At 69.2% G+C, this 12,688-nt stretch overlaps 3 protein-coding genes across 3 annotated transcripts; 1 reads left to right on the top strand and 2 right to left on the bottom strand.

The window, feature by feature from the left end:
• Positions 1 to 4,295: 4,295 nt before the first annotated feature.
• Positions 4,296 to 4,724, bottom strand: LOC135310268 (H/ACA ribonucleoprotein complex subunit 3-like). The gene is made up of 2 exons (XM_064437481.1): positions 4,608 to 4,724; positions 4,296 to 4,487 (listed from the first exon to the last, which is right to left on the bottom strand). Exons 1-2 carry the CDS (start codon positions 4,659 to 4,661, stop codon positions 4,347 to 4,349), a joined length of 195 nt encoding a protein of 64 aa, XP_064293551.1. The 5' UTR covers positions 4,662 to 4,724; the 3' UTR covers positions 4,296 to 4,346.
• A 1,466-nt stretch (positions 4,725 to 6,190) lies between these two features.
• LOC135310262 (uncharacterized) lies at positions 6,191 to 8,017 on the bottom strand. Its single transcript, XM_064437476.1, has 4 exons — positions 8,006 to 8,017; positions 7,345 to 7,806; positions 6,827 to 6,932; positions 6,191 to 6,753 (listed from the first exon to the last, which is right to left on the bottom strand). Exons 1-4 carry the CDS (start codon positions 8,015 to 8,017, stop codon positions 6,596 to 6,598), a joined length of 738 nt encoding a protein of 245 aa, XP_064293546.1. The 3' UTR covers positions 6,191 to 6,595.
• Positions 8,018 to 8,059: 42 nt separating this feature from the next.
• OTUB1 (OTU deubiquitinase, ubiquitin aldehyde binding 1) lies at positions 8,060 to 12,179 on the top strand. Its single transcript, XM_064437480.1, has 8 exons — positions 8,060 to 8,228; positions 9,261 to 9,374; positions 9,944 to 10,005; positions 10,115 to 10,213; positions 10,745 to 10,863; positions 11,089 to 11,173; positions 11,276 to 11,470; positions 11,785 to 12,179. The coding sequence occupies exons 1-8, from the start codon at positions 8,075 to 8,077 to the stop codon at positions 11,980 to 11,982; spliced, it is 1,026 nt and encodes a 341-aa protein (XP_064293550.1). The 5' UTR covers positions 8,060 to 8,074; the 3' UTR covers positions 11,983 to 12,179.
• Positions 12,180 to 12,688: the final 509 nt, after the last annotated feature.

Genomic DNA, 12,688 nt, shown 5'->3' with positions numbered 1-12,688 from the left:
ACCCGAGGCTGGGGAGCCCCTCCCAGGCTGGGGACCCCCACTCACCGGAGGTAGTGGGCAGGCTCAGCCCCAGCAGGACCCCGAAGGATGAATCGTCGTCATCCTCAACCTTGGCTCCGCCCGGCCCCTCCCTCAGCCCTGGCTCGGGGGGGCGGGGCCACAGGTTCTCTGGGGGGGAGGGGGCAGGATCCGGTGGGGCGTGGCACACCTAGCCCCCTCCCCCCCTCCCCCCCACCCCCATTCCCTGTATCCCGCCACGCCCCTCCCCCACAGCGGCCCCACATCACCCCACACCCTGCCCCACATCACTCCACACCTGTGCCCCACAGCGGCCCCACATCACCCCACGTCCCTGCCCCACATCACTCCACACCTGTGCCCCACAGCAGCCCCACATCACGCCACGCCCCGCCCCACAACAGCCCCACAGCATCCCCACAGCCACTCACGTGCCAGCAGGCGGGCGCCGGGCCCCAGGATGGCTGGCCGTGCCCCGGGGGTGCCATTGCCGTCCCCCCCGCCGTGGGGCCGGGCCGTGGGGCAGGGCTGGAGGTGGCCGCCGGGCTGGGGGGGCAGGCAGAGACTGCCGGGGGGGAGAAGGGCCGCCTCAGCGCCTCGTTAGCATGCCGTTTGCATACTGGTGGGCGTGGCAGAGTGCGGCAGACTCACGTGTGGGCGTTGCCCCCCGGCAGGGCGGCGCGCAGGGCCCCCGCCTGCAGCCCCAGCAGGGCCAGCAGCAGCCCGGCGGGGCCCAGGGGTGTCACGGGGGCAGCGTGGCGGGCAGCGGCCCCCAGACCCAGCAGGGCTAGCAGCCCCGCCCCGTAGCCACGCCCGTTGTTCAGCCGTGCCCCACGGCCCCGCCCGGGCAGGACAGCGGCCTGGGGGGCCACGTTCACCTGTGGAGAGAGGGGGTGGGGGGAGAGACCTGGGCCACGCCCTCACATGTCCAGCTCCACCCACCTGGCCCCACCCGCTGGCAAGAGACCACACCCCCACTGCCCTGCCCAAGGAGGCCCCACCCCCTCCAAGATGGCCACACTCCAATTCCCCTCCCTCCCCTCCTGCCAGGCCCTGCCCACTCCAAGACGGCCACGCCTCCAATTCCCATCCCCCTTCCCAGGTCCCACCCCTTCCAAGATTACCACACCCCCAAGTCCCCCCTGCCAGGCCCCGCCTCCCCGAGATGACCACACCCCAATTGCCCTGCCAGACCACACCCCCTCCGAGATGGCCACACCCCAATTCTCCTCCCTCCCCTTGCCTGACCCCACCCACTCCACAATGGCCACGTCTCCAGACCCCCTCCCTACTCCAGGGTCCCTCCAGGCCCCACCCCTCCCCTCTGGCCCCACCCACCAGCCCAGGCAGCCCTCCCACTCAGCCACACCCCATCCCTGAGGCCCCGCCCCTTAAAGGGCCCGCACCCACCAGCAGGATCTCGGCCGCGCCCAGGGCGGCGGCAGCGGCGGCGAAGGCGGCACTGAGGAAGGCGCACAGCCCCACGGCCCCGCCTGCCTCGGGGCCCAGCGCCCCCGACAGCAGCCCCAGGGGACAGCCGCCTGTCACGCCCACCCGCGTGATGTCAGCAGGGGTGGGGCAGGGGCTCCCCTGCCACACCCCGCCCAGGTGCCCCCCCTCACTGGGGTCGAGGCCGTTGGTGGCAATGGTGCTCAGGGACACAGCTGTCAGCACCGCCTGGGGGAGACATGACCCCCGACCCCGTGACCCCTGACCCCGACCCCTCCCCTGTGCCACCAAGCACGACCCTGGCTTGACCCCAGGCCTCACCCGCAACCCCTGACCCCAGGTACGACCCTGGGACGTGACCTGTGACACCGGCTGCGACCCCTGACCCCAGCTGCACCCCCAGGTCTGACCCCAGACCCAAGCAGGGGCCCTGGCTGTGACCCCTGACCCCAGGTACGACCCTGGGACGTGACCTGTGACACCGGCTGCGACCCCTGACCCCAGCTGCACCCCCAGGTCTGACCCCAGACCCAAGCAGGGGCCCTGGCTGTGACCCCTGACCCCAGGTACGACCCTGGGACGTGACCTGTGACACCGGCCGCGACCCCTGACCCCAGCTGCACCCCCAGGTCTGACCCATCACCCACCCCTGACTGCAGAGGTGACTCAGGGCGTGATCCCCGGCCCCAGGCCTGCAGCCGCAGGTGGTGCCCCGCCCCGCCCCGGCCCCACCCCGCCCCGCCCCACTCACGCAGGCGCCCAGCAGGAGGCCGATGGCGCCGGCCTGCAGGACCCCGCCGGTGCCGACCACCCAGGGCAGGCGCAGCACCAGCACCAGCCCCAGCAGCGTCTGCAGGGAGGGGGCGGCCACTGGGAGAAACGGGGGCTGCTGGGAGAGAAACGGGGGCTGCTGGGAGAGAAACGGGGGCTGCTGGGAGAGAAACGGGGGCTGCTGGGAGAGAACGGGGGCTACTGGGAGAGAAACGGGGGCTACTGGGAGAGAAACGGGGGCTACTGGGAGAGAAACGGGGGCTGCTGGGAGAGAAACGGGGGCTGCCAAACAGGAAAAAAAAATTTTTTGAGTGGAGAAAATAACAATTTTTGAGCACAGAAAAAAAAAACCCATTGTTGAGTGCAGAAGAATAACTAAATTTTGAGTGAAAGTAGCCATTTTTGACCAAAAGTAGCCACTTCTAATCAAAATTAGCCATTTCTGAGCAAAGCAAAACAGCCTGTTTTAGGCAGAGAAAGTAGCCCTTTTTTCAGAGAAAACGCGCCGTTCCGGAGCGGAGGAAAGGGGCCGCCGGGGGATCGCCCGGCCCCGCGCCCCGGCCGAGCCCTGCCGTGCCCGTGGAGGTCCTTGGCTGCTCTCGCACCCCGAGCGGGCGGGCGCCCGGCCCCCGGCCCTGCCCCACAGGCTCTTTGGGAGAAAACACCGCTGCTTTGGGGAAAAAAATGCCTTTGGGGGAGGAACCGCTGCTTCATGGCAGAAGTCAAGGCCTTCTGGCAAAACCCTCTGTTTTAGCACAAAATCTGTTACTTCGGGGGTAAAAAAAGGGAATTTTTGAGGGAGGGAAAACCCATTTTGGGGGAGGTGAAGGCATTTTTGGGGAAGGAACCTCCCACCCTGGGGGGAAAATCCCCAATCACACGAAAATTCCCCACCTCGCCGGGAAATAAAAGCAATCCTGGAGCAGAAAAAAAAAAGTCATTTTTGGAGAAAAACAGCCACTTCGTAGCAATAAACCCAGAGTTTGCTGCAGAAACGACCAATTCAGTGCAGAATTTGCTGCTTTGGGGAGAAAACTGCCGCTTTGGGGGGGAAAACTGCTCTGGGAGGAAAATTGCCATTCTGAGGAGAAAAAAAACTACGCTTTGGGGGGAACAACTGATGCTTTGGGGGGAAACCTGCCCTTCTGAGGGGAAAAACTGCTGCCTTGCGAGGAAAATGCTGACACTTTGGTAGGAAAACCACCATTGTTGAGGGGAAAAACTGGCGGTTTGAGGAAAAACTGCCACTCTGAGGGGGAAAACTCCTGCTTTGGGGGGAAAACTGCCATTCTGAGGGGAAAAACAGCTGCTTTGAGGAAAAACTGTCATCCTGAGGGGAAAAAGTGCCACTTTTGTGGCCGCAGATCACTTTGGGGCAGCCTGCCCTGCCACGCCCTAGGGCACCCCAGACTGCTGTTTTGGGCTGAAATCGGGACGTTTTGGGGGCATCACTCTGCCCAACCCACACCGTGAGGGAATAGCCCCGCTCGGGGGGCAGCACCCCCAGACCCTGGCACCGGGTGGGGGGGCAGACAGGACACGAACCCACCGTTTTGAGGCCAAATCCCCCGATTTCAGGGTCGGTCCCCCCACCTGGAGCCAGACTCCCTCTCAGACCACCCCCTTTTGTTGCCAAACCCCCCCTTTTTGGGCCACCGCGAGCCGCTCCCCAGCACCCCCAACCCACCCTCCCCGTTTTGGGGCCAAACCCCGCCTTTCCCCGTCGTTTTTTGGGGCTAAAACCCGCCGCGCGCACGGAAAGGGCGGGAACGACCGTTACGAGCGTTACCTGAGGGGAGGAGGGAGGGAGGGAGGGGCGGGCGCGCGCCGCCGCCGCTGCCGCAGGGGCGGGGCCGGGGCGGGCGGGGTTTGGGAGGGGGCGGGGCAGGGGGGCGGTGTGGGCGTGCCTTTGGCGGCGGGGCGGAGCTCAGCCGCGAGGGGGCGGAGCTCAGCCGCGAGGGGGCGGAGCTCAGCCGCGAGGGGGCGTCGCCAAGCGCGGTCCGTCGGTGTCCGCCGTCCCCCCCGCCCCCCCTCCCCCCCACACCACGCGGAGCCGGTTCCGTCTCATGGGGTTTATTGCGCGGCCGGGGCCGGGGCCGGGGCCTCCCTCAGAGGACCGGGCGGGCCCGCTGGGTGGGCAGGACGCCGAACCGCCGCTTCAGGGCCAGGCGGTGCCGGGAAAACTTGTCGTCGGGCGAAAACCGGGCCGGGTGGGCCAAGCGGGTGGGCTGCCCCGCCGGGGACACCTTCTGCGGGGGGAAAAGGGAAAGCGGGGGACGGTGAGGCCGGGCCGAGCCGTGACCCCCGGAGCCCTCCCTGGGCCCTCCCGGGGTCGCCTGCCGCACACCCCACCCCCCTCCCCCCGGTACCTTCAGGGTATAAACGCGCTCGCCGCGCTCGTCGCTGTAGCACTGCAGGAACATGGCGCCGCCGCCGCCGCCGCGCAGGGCACCACGGGAAGGGGAGGGGCGAGTGCACGGAAGGGGCGGGGCCAGGAAGGCGGCCGGCCGGGCGCGGGGGGCGATGGGAAATGTAGTCTTGGGGGTCGAGGAGACCCAGGCACTCGGGGGGGGCACACACACCCCCACCCCCCCGTTAATGATGTCGCTGCCGACGTCGTTTCACGGTTTTTGTGGGTTTTTCCGGCCGCCCCGGCCCCGCCCGGCAGAGTTTGGACTTTACCCCCCTCACCCCATGGTGGACATGCTGCGGTGAGGCTGCTGGGCTCGCTATGGGGGCTGCGGGGGCCGCCATGGTGGTTGTGGGGGGCTACAGGGGGGCCATCATCTTGGCTGTGAGGGGCTACAGGGGCTGCCACATTGGCTGGGGGGACTACTGTGTTGGTTGTGGGGGCTGCCATGGTGGTTGGGGGGGCTACAGGAGGGCCACCATCTTGGCTGTGGGGGCTGCTGTGTCGGCTGGGGGGGCTGTGGGGTCACCTTCTTGGCTGTGAGGGGCTACCGGGGCTGCCGTCGTGGCTGTGGGGCCTATGGGGAGCCACTGTCTTGGCTGGGGGGGCCACCATGTTGGTTGTGGGGGGCTATGGGGGCTGCCATGTTGGTTATGGGGGCCAACACATTGCGGGCGGGGGGCCACAGGGGTGGCTGGCTCATGGATTGGGGGACACAGGGATGGGAGGGGGGCTGGCCCAGCCAGGGCAGCCCCATTCCTACCCCACACCACCCCCAGGGCAGTGGCCCGTCAGGCCTGGCCCACCCCAGCCCCTCAGCCCTGGCCCTTCTGGGTGTACAACCGGCGCCGGGGGCGGCCCCGGGGGGTGGTGGCCACCAGCCTGCAGGAGCTGCAGCAGCAGGTGAAGGGCTGGGACCCCCCAGGACCTTCAAAACCCAAGGATCCCCCAGCTTTCTAGTTTCCCCCCCATGGCGTGTGCTTGTCCCCAGGGCGGCCCCATAATCACACCTCGGACCCCCATAATTGCCCCCAGTGCTCTCTCATGGTGTCCCCACTCAACCCAAACACCCCAACAGGCCCCCACTCCCCAAAACCCCCCAGCAATCCCTCGCCTTCAATTACCCCTTGGGACCCCAAACACCCTCCACCCCCATTATCCCCACAACACCCCAGTCCTCCCATTGACTACCCCTGGATCACCCCCTCATGCCCGGGGTCCTCGGACCTGCCCTGGGGGGGTCCCAAAAATGCCCCCAGGACCCCCCTAATTGCCCTCCCTGGGGGCAGGCGGGGGAGGCGCTGAGCCTGGGGCCGCTCGTGACACTGGTGCTGGCAGAAGACGGGACAGCCGTGGAGAGTGAGGGGTTTTTCCCCCAACCAACACCTCCCATTAAAAGGGGGGGAACCCACCGGACGCGGCTTGGAGGGCCCCACCCTGCGACAAAATGGTCGCAGTGGGGGGCAACGAGGCGCTGCAGGGAGGTGGAGGGGCCGAGGGACCAGGACCCGCCCCCTCCTCCCCCAAAAAACAGGAGAAATGTGAAAAAAGCCACCGATTCATGTGCAAAAACAGGAGTTGGGAGGGCGGGAGCAGACAAGGCTTGGGCAAGAGCTACCAGAGCATCGCCTCCGCCCCTTAGAGAACTCCATGGTGCTCACAGCAGGAAGGGCTCTGCAGCCGGCCTCTCCGGTCTCCAGTCCTCCAGCAGCTCTGTGGTACAGATGCAGGAGCCTTTCTAGCCAGCAGCCCTCCAATGACTCTGTGGTCTGGTGATCCGGAGCAGACAAGACGGGTGGGCAGAAGAGCCAGAGTGGCACCTGGGTCTTCATGGTTCTCCGTAGAGCATCTGAGCTGCTGAAATGCAGGGGACGCTCTGTGCCTGCTCCTCCTCTCTGTGGCCCATGGTCATCCAGGAGGGCGCCTCTCTGTGCCCCTGGGCATGCGTCAGTCCTCCAGGAGGGGTCCCAGGAGCCCCCGGCGGCGGTCAGGGGCCGCCTGTAGCTGCTCCCGCAGGCGGCGGCGGCGGAGGAAGAGGTCGAGGGCAAGGGTCCGGGCCACGCCCCGGCCGTGGGGGTCGTGCTGCAGGGCGTCGCGCTGGGATGCTGCGGGGGGGGGGGAGGGGCGTTAGGGCGGGGCCCAGACACCGGGTCCCCCCGTCACCCCCCGATTGCTCACCCAGCTCCTCGGCGATGGCGGCGCGGGCGGGGGCGGAGGCCGAGGCCCAGACAGCGTCGAGGACGCGGCTGCCGTTGCGGTGACACGCCAGCGAGAGGAAGTGACCCTGCGGGGGGCGGGGACGCGCTGTCACGGGGCGGGGCGTTGGGGGCGGGGGCGGGGCGCGGGGGGCCCCCTCACCTTGAGCTTGCGGAGGCGGCGGCGGCGGGCGCGGCGGGCGCGGCGGGGGAGGCGGGCGCGGCGGGGGAGGCGGGGGAGGCGAGCAGGGCATCCCAGACGCGGCTGCCGGGGGGGCTGCGGGCCAGCGCCGCCAGCGCGGGGGGGCGGGGGGGGGGGGGCAGGGCACCGGCCCCGCCTCCCGGAAGTGCAGCACGTGCTGCAGGAGGGACCCGGGCGCGGTGACGGCGCCCAGCTGCGCCTGCGGGGCGGGGACAGGCGTGGGGGTGGGCGGGGGTCCCCGAAACCCCCCTCGGAGGGAGCCCGGGGCAGCCCCACCCGCCCCGCCCCCCACTGCTCACCTCTGGATCCGCCCCCTCGGCCTCCTTGTCCCCGCCCCCGAAGGGGCGGGGCCCCGCCAGGACCCCCCGCACGGGCCCGGCGGCGCTCGGGCGGGTCCCAGCAGCCGAAAGCCTGTCGGAGGAGAGAGGGGAAAAACAGAGGTTTCCTTTATTCCGCCCAAAACGCACAGACGGCCCCGGGGAAACCAGAGGGGCCCCCAAAATACAGCGATTCACCCCAAAGCTCTCAGCGCAGCCCCCCCCCCCCCCGAAGAGCTGCAGGACAACCCCAGCCGCGCTGCAGGGTGCTCCAGACCTGCCCCCAGAACCCAAAACCCCCTCAGGGACCCCCACGTCCCGCACAGACCCCTCAGAGTCCTTCTGGATCCACTTACAGACCTCCAAATCCCCTACTGACGCTGCAATATGTGTCCATGGGCCCCCAAAACCTCTCAGGGAGCCCCCAAACCCCGCACGGATCCTCTAGAGCTACTTACAGACCCCCAAAACCCCTCGTGATGCTGCAATACACGAGCACAGAGCCCCGAGGCCTCTCGGGGCGCTCCCAGATTCCTCACGGACCCCCAGATCCCTCACAGATCCTCCCCCAAAGCCCCGCACGGATCCCCCCTCCCCCAAAAGCCCCACACGGATCCCCCCTCCCCCAATTCCCTCCCAGTACATCTCGGTCCATCCCAATATGTCCCAGTTCCCTCCCAGTACATCCCAGTATGTCCCAGTACATCCCAGTATGTCCCAGAACAACTATAAATGGGTGTTGCAGGTTGGGAATCCCGGATGCGAGGCTGTAGCAGAACTAAACCCCCCGCACCGTGGCGAGCGCCGTCACTCGCCCCGGGACCCCGGCACAGCCGTAACAGCCACAGAGCGCCGCCGGAGCGGTGGTGAGGGGCGCGGGGGGGTCGGGGGCGGCTCCGGGGGGCTGCAGGCGCGGGGGGGGCCGGGGCGGGACAAGGGGTCCCAGAGGGGTGCGTATAAATGGAAAGGCATTTTTAAACCCCGCTGGCGCTAAGGGAGGTCCTGGACAGGAGCAGGACCCGCCGGGGCCGGGGCCAGGGGGCCGGGGCCCCCCGCTGCTCTGGGTGGGGCAGAGCCGCCGCGGTGCCCAGCAGCCCGCGCCGGCTGGGCCGGGCTTTAGTTCCTCTGCAGCAGCTGATGGCGAGCTGCAGCTCGGGTCTGGGGTGGCGCTAGGCCGGGACTGGGCACGGGTTGGGTTTGGGGGCGTTAGGCCGGGACTGGGCACGGGTTGGGTTTGGGGGGCGTTAGGCCGGGACTGGGCACGGGTTGGGTTTGGGGGGCGTTAGGCGGGGCGGGACTGGGCACGGGTTGGGTTTGGGGGGCGTTAGGCCGGGACTGGGCACGGGTTGGGTTTGGGGGGCGTTAGGCCGGGACTGGGCACGGGTTGGGTTTGGGGGGCGTTGGGCCGGGACTGGGCACGGGTTGGGTTTGGGGGGCGTTAGGCCGGGACTGGGCACGGGTTGGGTTTGGGGGGCGTTAGGCCGGGACTGGGCACGGGTTGGGTTTGGGGGGCGTTGGGCCGGGACTGGGCACGGGTTGGGTTTGGGGGGCGTTGGGCCGGGACTGGGCACGGGTTGGGTTTGGGGGGCGTTAGGCCGGGACTGGGCACGGGTTGGGTTTGGGGGGCGTTAGGCCGGGACTGGGCACGGGTGGGCTGTTGCTGAGCCAGGCTGGGTGAGTTGCTAGGGGCGGTGCCTGTTGCTAGGGGGTGGGGTCCTGCCCAGCCCAGCCCCTAGGGTGGTTGCTAGGGGCGGGGCCTGTCGGTAGGGGCGGGGCCATGGGCGGGGCCTCCTGCCCTCCCGGGCCGTTGCTAGGGGCGGGACAGACCGCGGGGGAGGGAGGAGGCGGTTGCCAACGGCACGACGCGCTTCCCCCGGCGCCGGTCTTTGACCCGGAAGCGCTGCCGGCGGCGTCCGGTGACCCGGAAGTGCTGTACGGGGCGGGGCTGCGGCGGACGATGGCGGCGGAGGAGCCTCAGCAGAAGCCGGAGCCTCTCGGCGGCGACGCGGACGGTACCGATAGACCCTGCTTTGACCCCACCGGGGCCGCCCCCACCGGTCCCCCCGCGACGTCCCGGCACCGCCCCGAGGGTCCCCGGCCCGGCCGGCCCCCCCCCCGCCCCAGCGCCCCGCGGGAGACCCGGCGCTGGGGCTCGGCTCCCACCCACGGGGGCCTCCGCTACCCCCGTAGCGCCCCCCCACAGCCCCACGGTACTCCTATGGGCCCCTCTACAGGCCCCCGGTCACCCCCATAGAGCCCCCTGCTCCCCCCGTAGGGCTCCCCCACAGCCCCACGATTACCCCCATAGAGCCCCCTGGTGTCCCTGTAGGGCCCCCCCATGGCCCCCACAGCCCCGTTGCACCCCAGTACCCCTATAGGGCCCCTCAACACGCCCCTATAGGTCCCCTAGAGCACCCCAACACCCCACAGTCTTCCCCCGGCACCCTGACACCCAATGGTACCCCCCAGCCCCTCCACAGCACCCCAGTGATCCTCTCCAGGGGCATCTCCCCGGGGTCCTGCCACCCCTTACCCCCCATGCAATCGGGCCCCCCCCCCCGAGCTCCTGTGTTCCCCCCAGGGGTGAATTGCCTGGCCTACGATGAGGCTATCATGGCACAGCAGGACCGGATCCAGCAGGAGGTGAGGAACTCCCCTCTCCCCACCCCCCAACCCCTCCTCGGGGGTCCCCAAACCGCTCCCCTCCCCCTCAGGGGTCCCCCCACCACCACTGACCCCCCCCGGGGCCCAGATCGCCGTGCAGAACCCACTGGTGTCGGAGCGGCTGGAGCTGGCCGTGCTTTACAAAGAGTACGCTGAGGACGACCACATCTACCAGCAGAAGATCAAGGTGGGCACCAGTGTGGCACTGGCAGCACCTCTAGGGCACCACTGTGACACTGGGAGCCTTTTAAGGTCCCTAGTTTGGCACCAGCAGCAGCTCTGGGGTATCGGTGTGGGAGCGGGAGCACTTTTAAGGCACCAGTGTGGCCCTGGGAGCAGCCCTCGGGCACCAGTGTGGCCCTGGGAGCAGCCCTCGGGCACCAGTGTGGCCCTGGGAGCAGGTCTGGGGCGCCACTATGGCCCTGGGAGCAGGTCTGGGGCGCCACTATGGCCCTGGGAGCAGGTCTGGGGCGCCACTATGGCCCTGGGAGCATTTAAAGGGCACCAATATGGGATGGGGAACAGCACTGGGGCACCAGTCTGGCACTGGGAGCCTTTAAAGGTCACCAGTTTGGTACTGGGAGCAGGTCTGGGGTGCCACTATGGCACCAAGAGCCTTCAAAGGGGCACCAGTCTGGGACTGGGAGCAGCCCTGGGGCACCAGTCTGGCACTGGGAGCCTCAAAGGGCCTGCGCCCCCCATCTGACCCCCTCCCCAGGACCTGCTCCAGAAATATTCCTACATCCGGAAGACGCGGCCGGACGGGAACTGCTTCTACCGCGCCTTCGGCTTCGCCCACCTGGAGGCTCTGCTGGAGGACGGGCAGGAGCTGCAGCGGTGCGCCACGCCTGGGTGCTCCCCCCCGACGCCTGGGTGCCCCCCGCCTGAGTCCTCTGGGTCCCCCTTGGCCCCCCCACGTCCGCCCTGGGATGCCTGGGACCCCCTGGGATGCCTGGGACCCCCTGGGTGTGTCCCGCCCCAACCCCTCGGGTTGCCCATGCCCTGGTCCCCCACCAGAACCCCTGGGTGCCTCCCCCAATGCCTGGATGTCCCCCCCCCCAGGTTCAAGGAGGTCTCCGCCCGCAGCAAGGAGGAGCTGGTGGCGCAGGGCTTCACCGAGTTCACCATTGAAGACTTCCACAACACGGTGGGGGCGCGGGTGACCCGGGGGAGGGACGGGGTCCCCGTGACCCCACGTGTAAGCCCGCGACGGCGCGTGTCGCCCCGCTGACACCCGTGTTCCCGGCAGTTCATGGAGCTGATCGAGCGGGTGGAGCGCCGCGTGCCGCTGCCGGAGCTGCTGGCGGCCTTCAACGAGCCCAGCACCTCCGACTACCTGGTGGTGTACCTGCGCCTGCTGACCTCCGGCTGCCTCCAGCGCCACCGCCGCTTCTTCGAGCAGTTCCTGGAGGGCGGCCGCAGCATCAAGGAGTTCTGCCAGCAGGTCAGGCCTCGCGCACGCCTCGCAGGGCCCCGCAGGCGGCGCGCGCCGCCGCCCCGCGCGCCTTCACGCAGCCCTTGCAGGGCCCCAGCGGCCTCCGCAGGGCGCCTTTGCGTCTCGGGCCGCCCTCGCGCGGGTCTCGCGTCGCACCCCAGGGCCCCGGCGTGGCTCTGCGTGGCCTCTGTCGGCCCCCACGCGCGCGCGCGTGTGTGTGTGTCCTGCAGCTTTGCGTGGCATTGCCCGCCCTCGCACGGCCTCCGCCTGCCCCCCTTCCCCTGCCCCTCACGCAGCCCCCGGCCCCCTTTCTCCCCCGCCAGGAGGTGGAACCCATGTGCAAGGAGAGCGACCACATCCACATCATCGCCCTCGCACGAGCCTTGCACGTCTCGATCCTGGTGGAATACATGGACCGGGGGGAGGGCGGCGCAACCAACCCCCACGTCTTCCCCGAGGGCTCCCAGCCCCGCGTCTGCCTCCTCTACCGCCCCGGCCACTACGACATCCTCTACAAGTGAGCCCCCGCCTCGCACGAGGCCTCGCACGAGGCCGCCGGTGCCTCGCACAGGCCCGCGGCTTCCCAGGGTCGGGCCAGGGCTTCGCACGGGGCCCGCGGGTGCCTCGAGTGGCCTCCTGTCGCCTCGTGTGGCCTCGCACGGCCCCACGCGGGCCCTCGTGCGGCCGCGCACGAGTCCCCTCCTCCGCCCCCCCCCCCCCCCCCCAATAAAGACGTGGCCCCCCACTCCCCGTGCACGTTTATTTGGGGGGGTGGGGGGGAAGGGTCATGCTGGGGGTACCCAGGCATTTGGGGCAAGGGTGGGGTGGGTGGGGGATGAGGCTGGGGGCACTTGGGGGGCACTTGAGGGGCTGGGAGGGGGCACTGGGGATCCTCTTGGTGGGGCTGGGGGTCAGGGGGTAGCGGTGGGGGGAGCAGTTGGGGGTGCAGGGTGGCACAAGACCCCTTTGGGGGCCCTTGGGACCCCCCTTAAGGGTAATTGGGGGGCGGGGGGAAGCGGTTGGGGGTCTGGGGTGGCTGCTGGGACCCACTTGGGGGACAATTGATGCTCCGGGGTGGGGGGTAGTTGGGGGGAGGGGTCACGGGGGTCCCACCCCCACTCCCCCCCCAGGCCGTTGGGAGCCTCATCCTGCCCCAGGACGCTGCAGAGCACCACCCCCGCCTCCTGCTGTGCAACACCTCCTGGGGGACCCCCACCCCCCAGGGCC

The sequence above is a fragment of the Phalacrocorax carbo genome, chromosome 32 (assembly GCF_963921805.1).
Source record: "Phalacrocorax carbo chromosome 32, bPhaCar2.1, whole genome shotgun sequence".
Lineage (NCBI taxonomy): Eukaryota > Metazoa > Chordata > Aves > Suliformes > Phalacrocoracidae > Phalacrocorax > Phalacrocorax carbo.
This window is presented reverse-complemented; position numbering and strand designations above follow the sequence as displayed.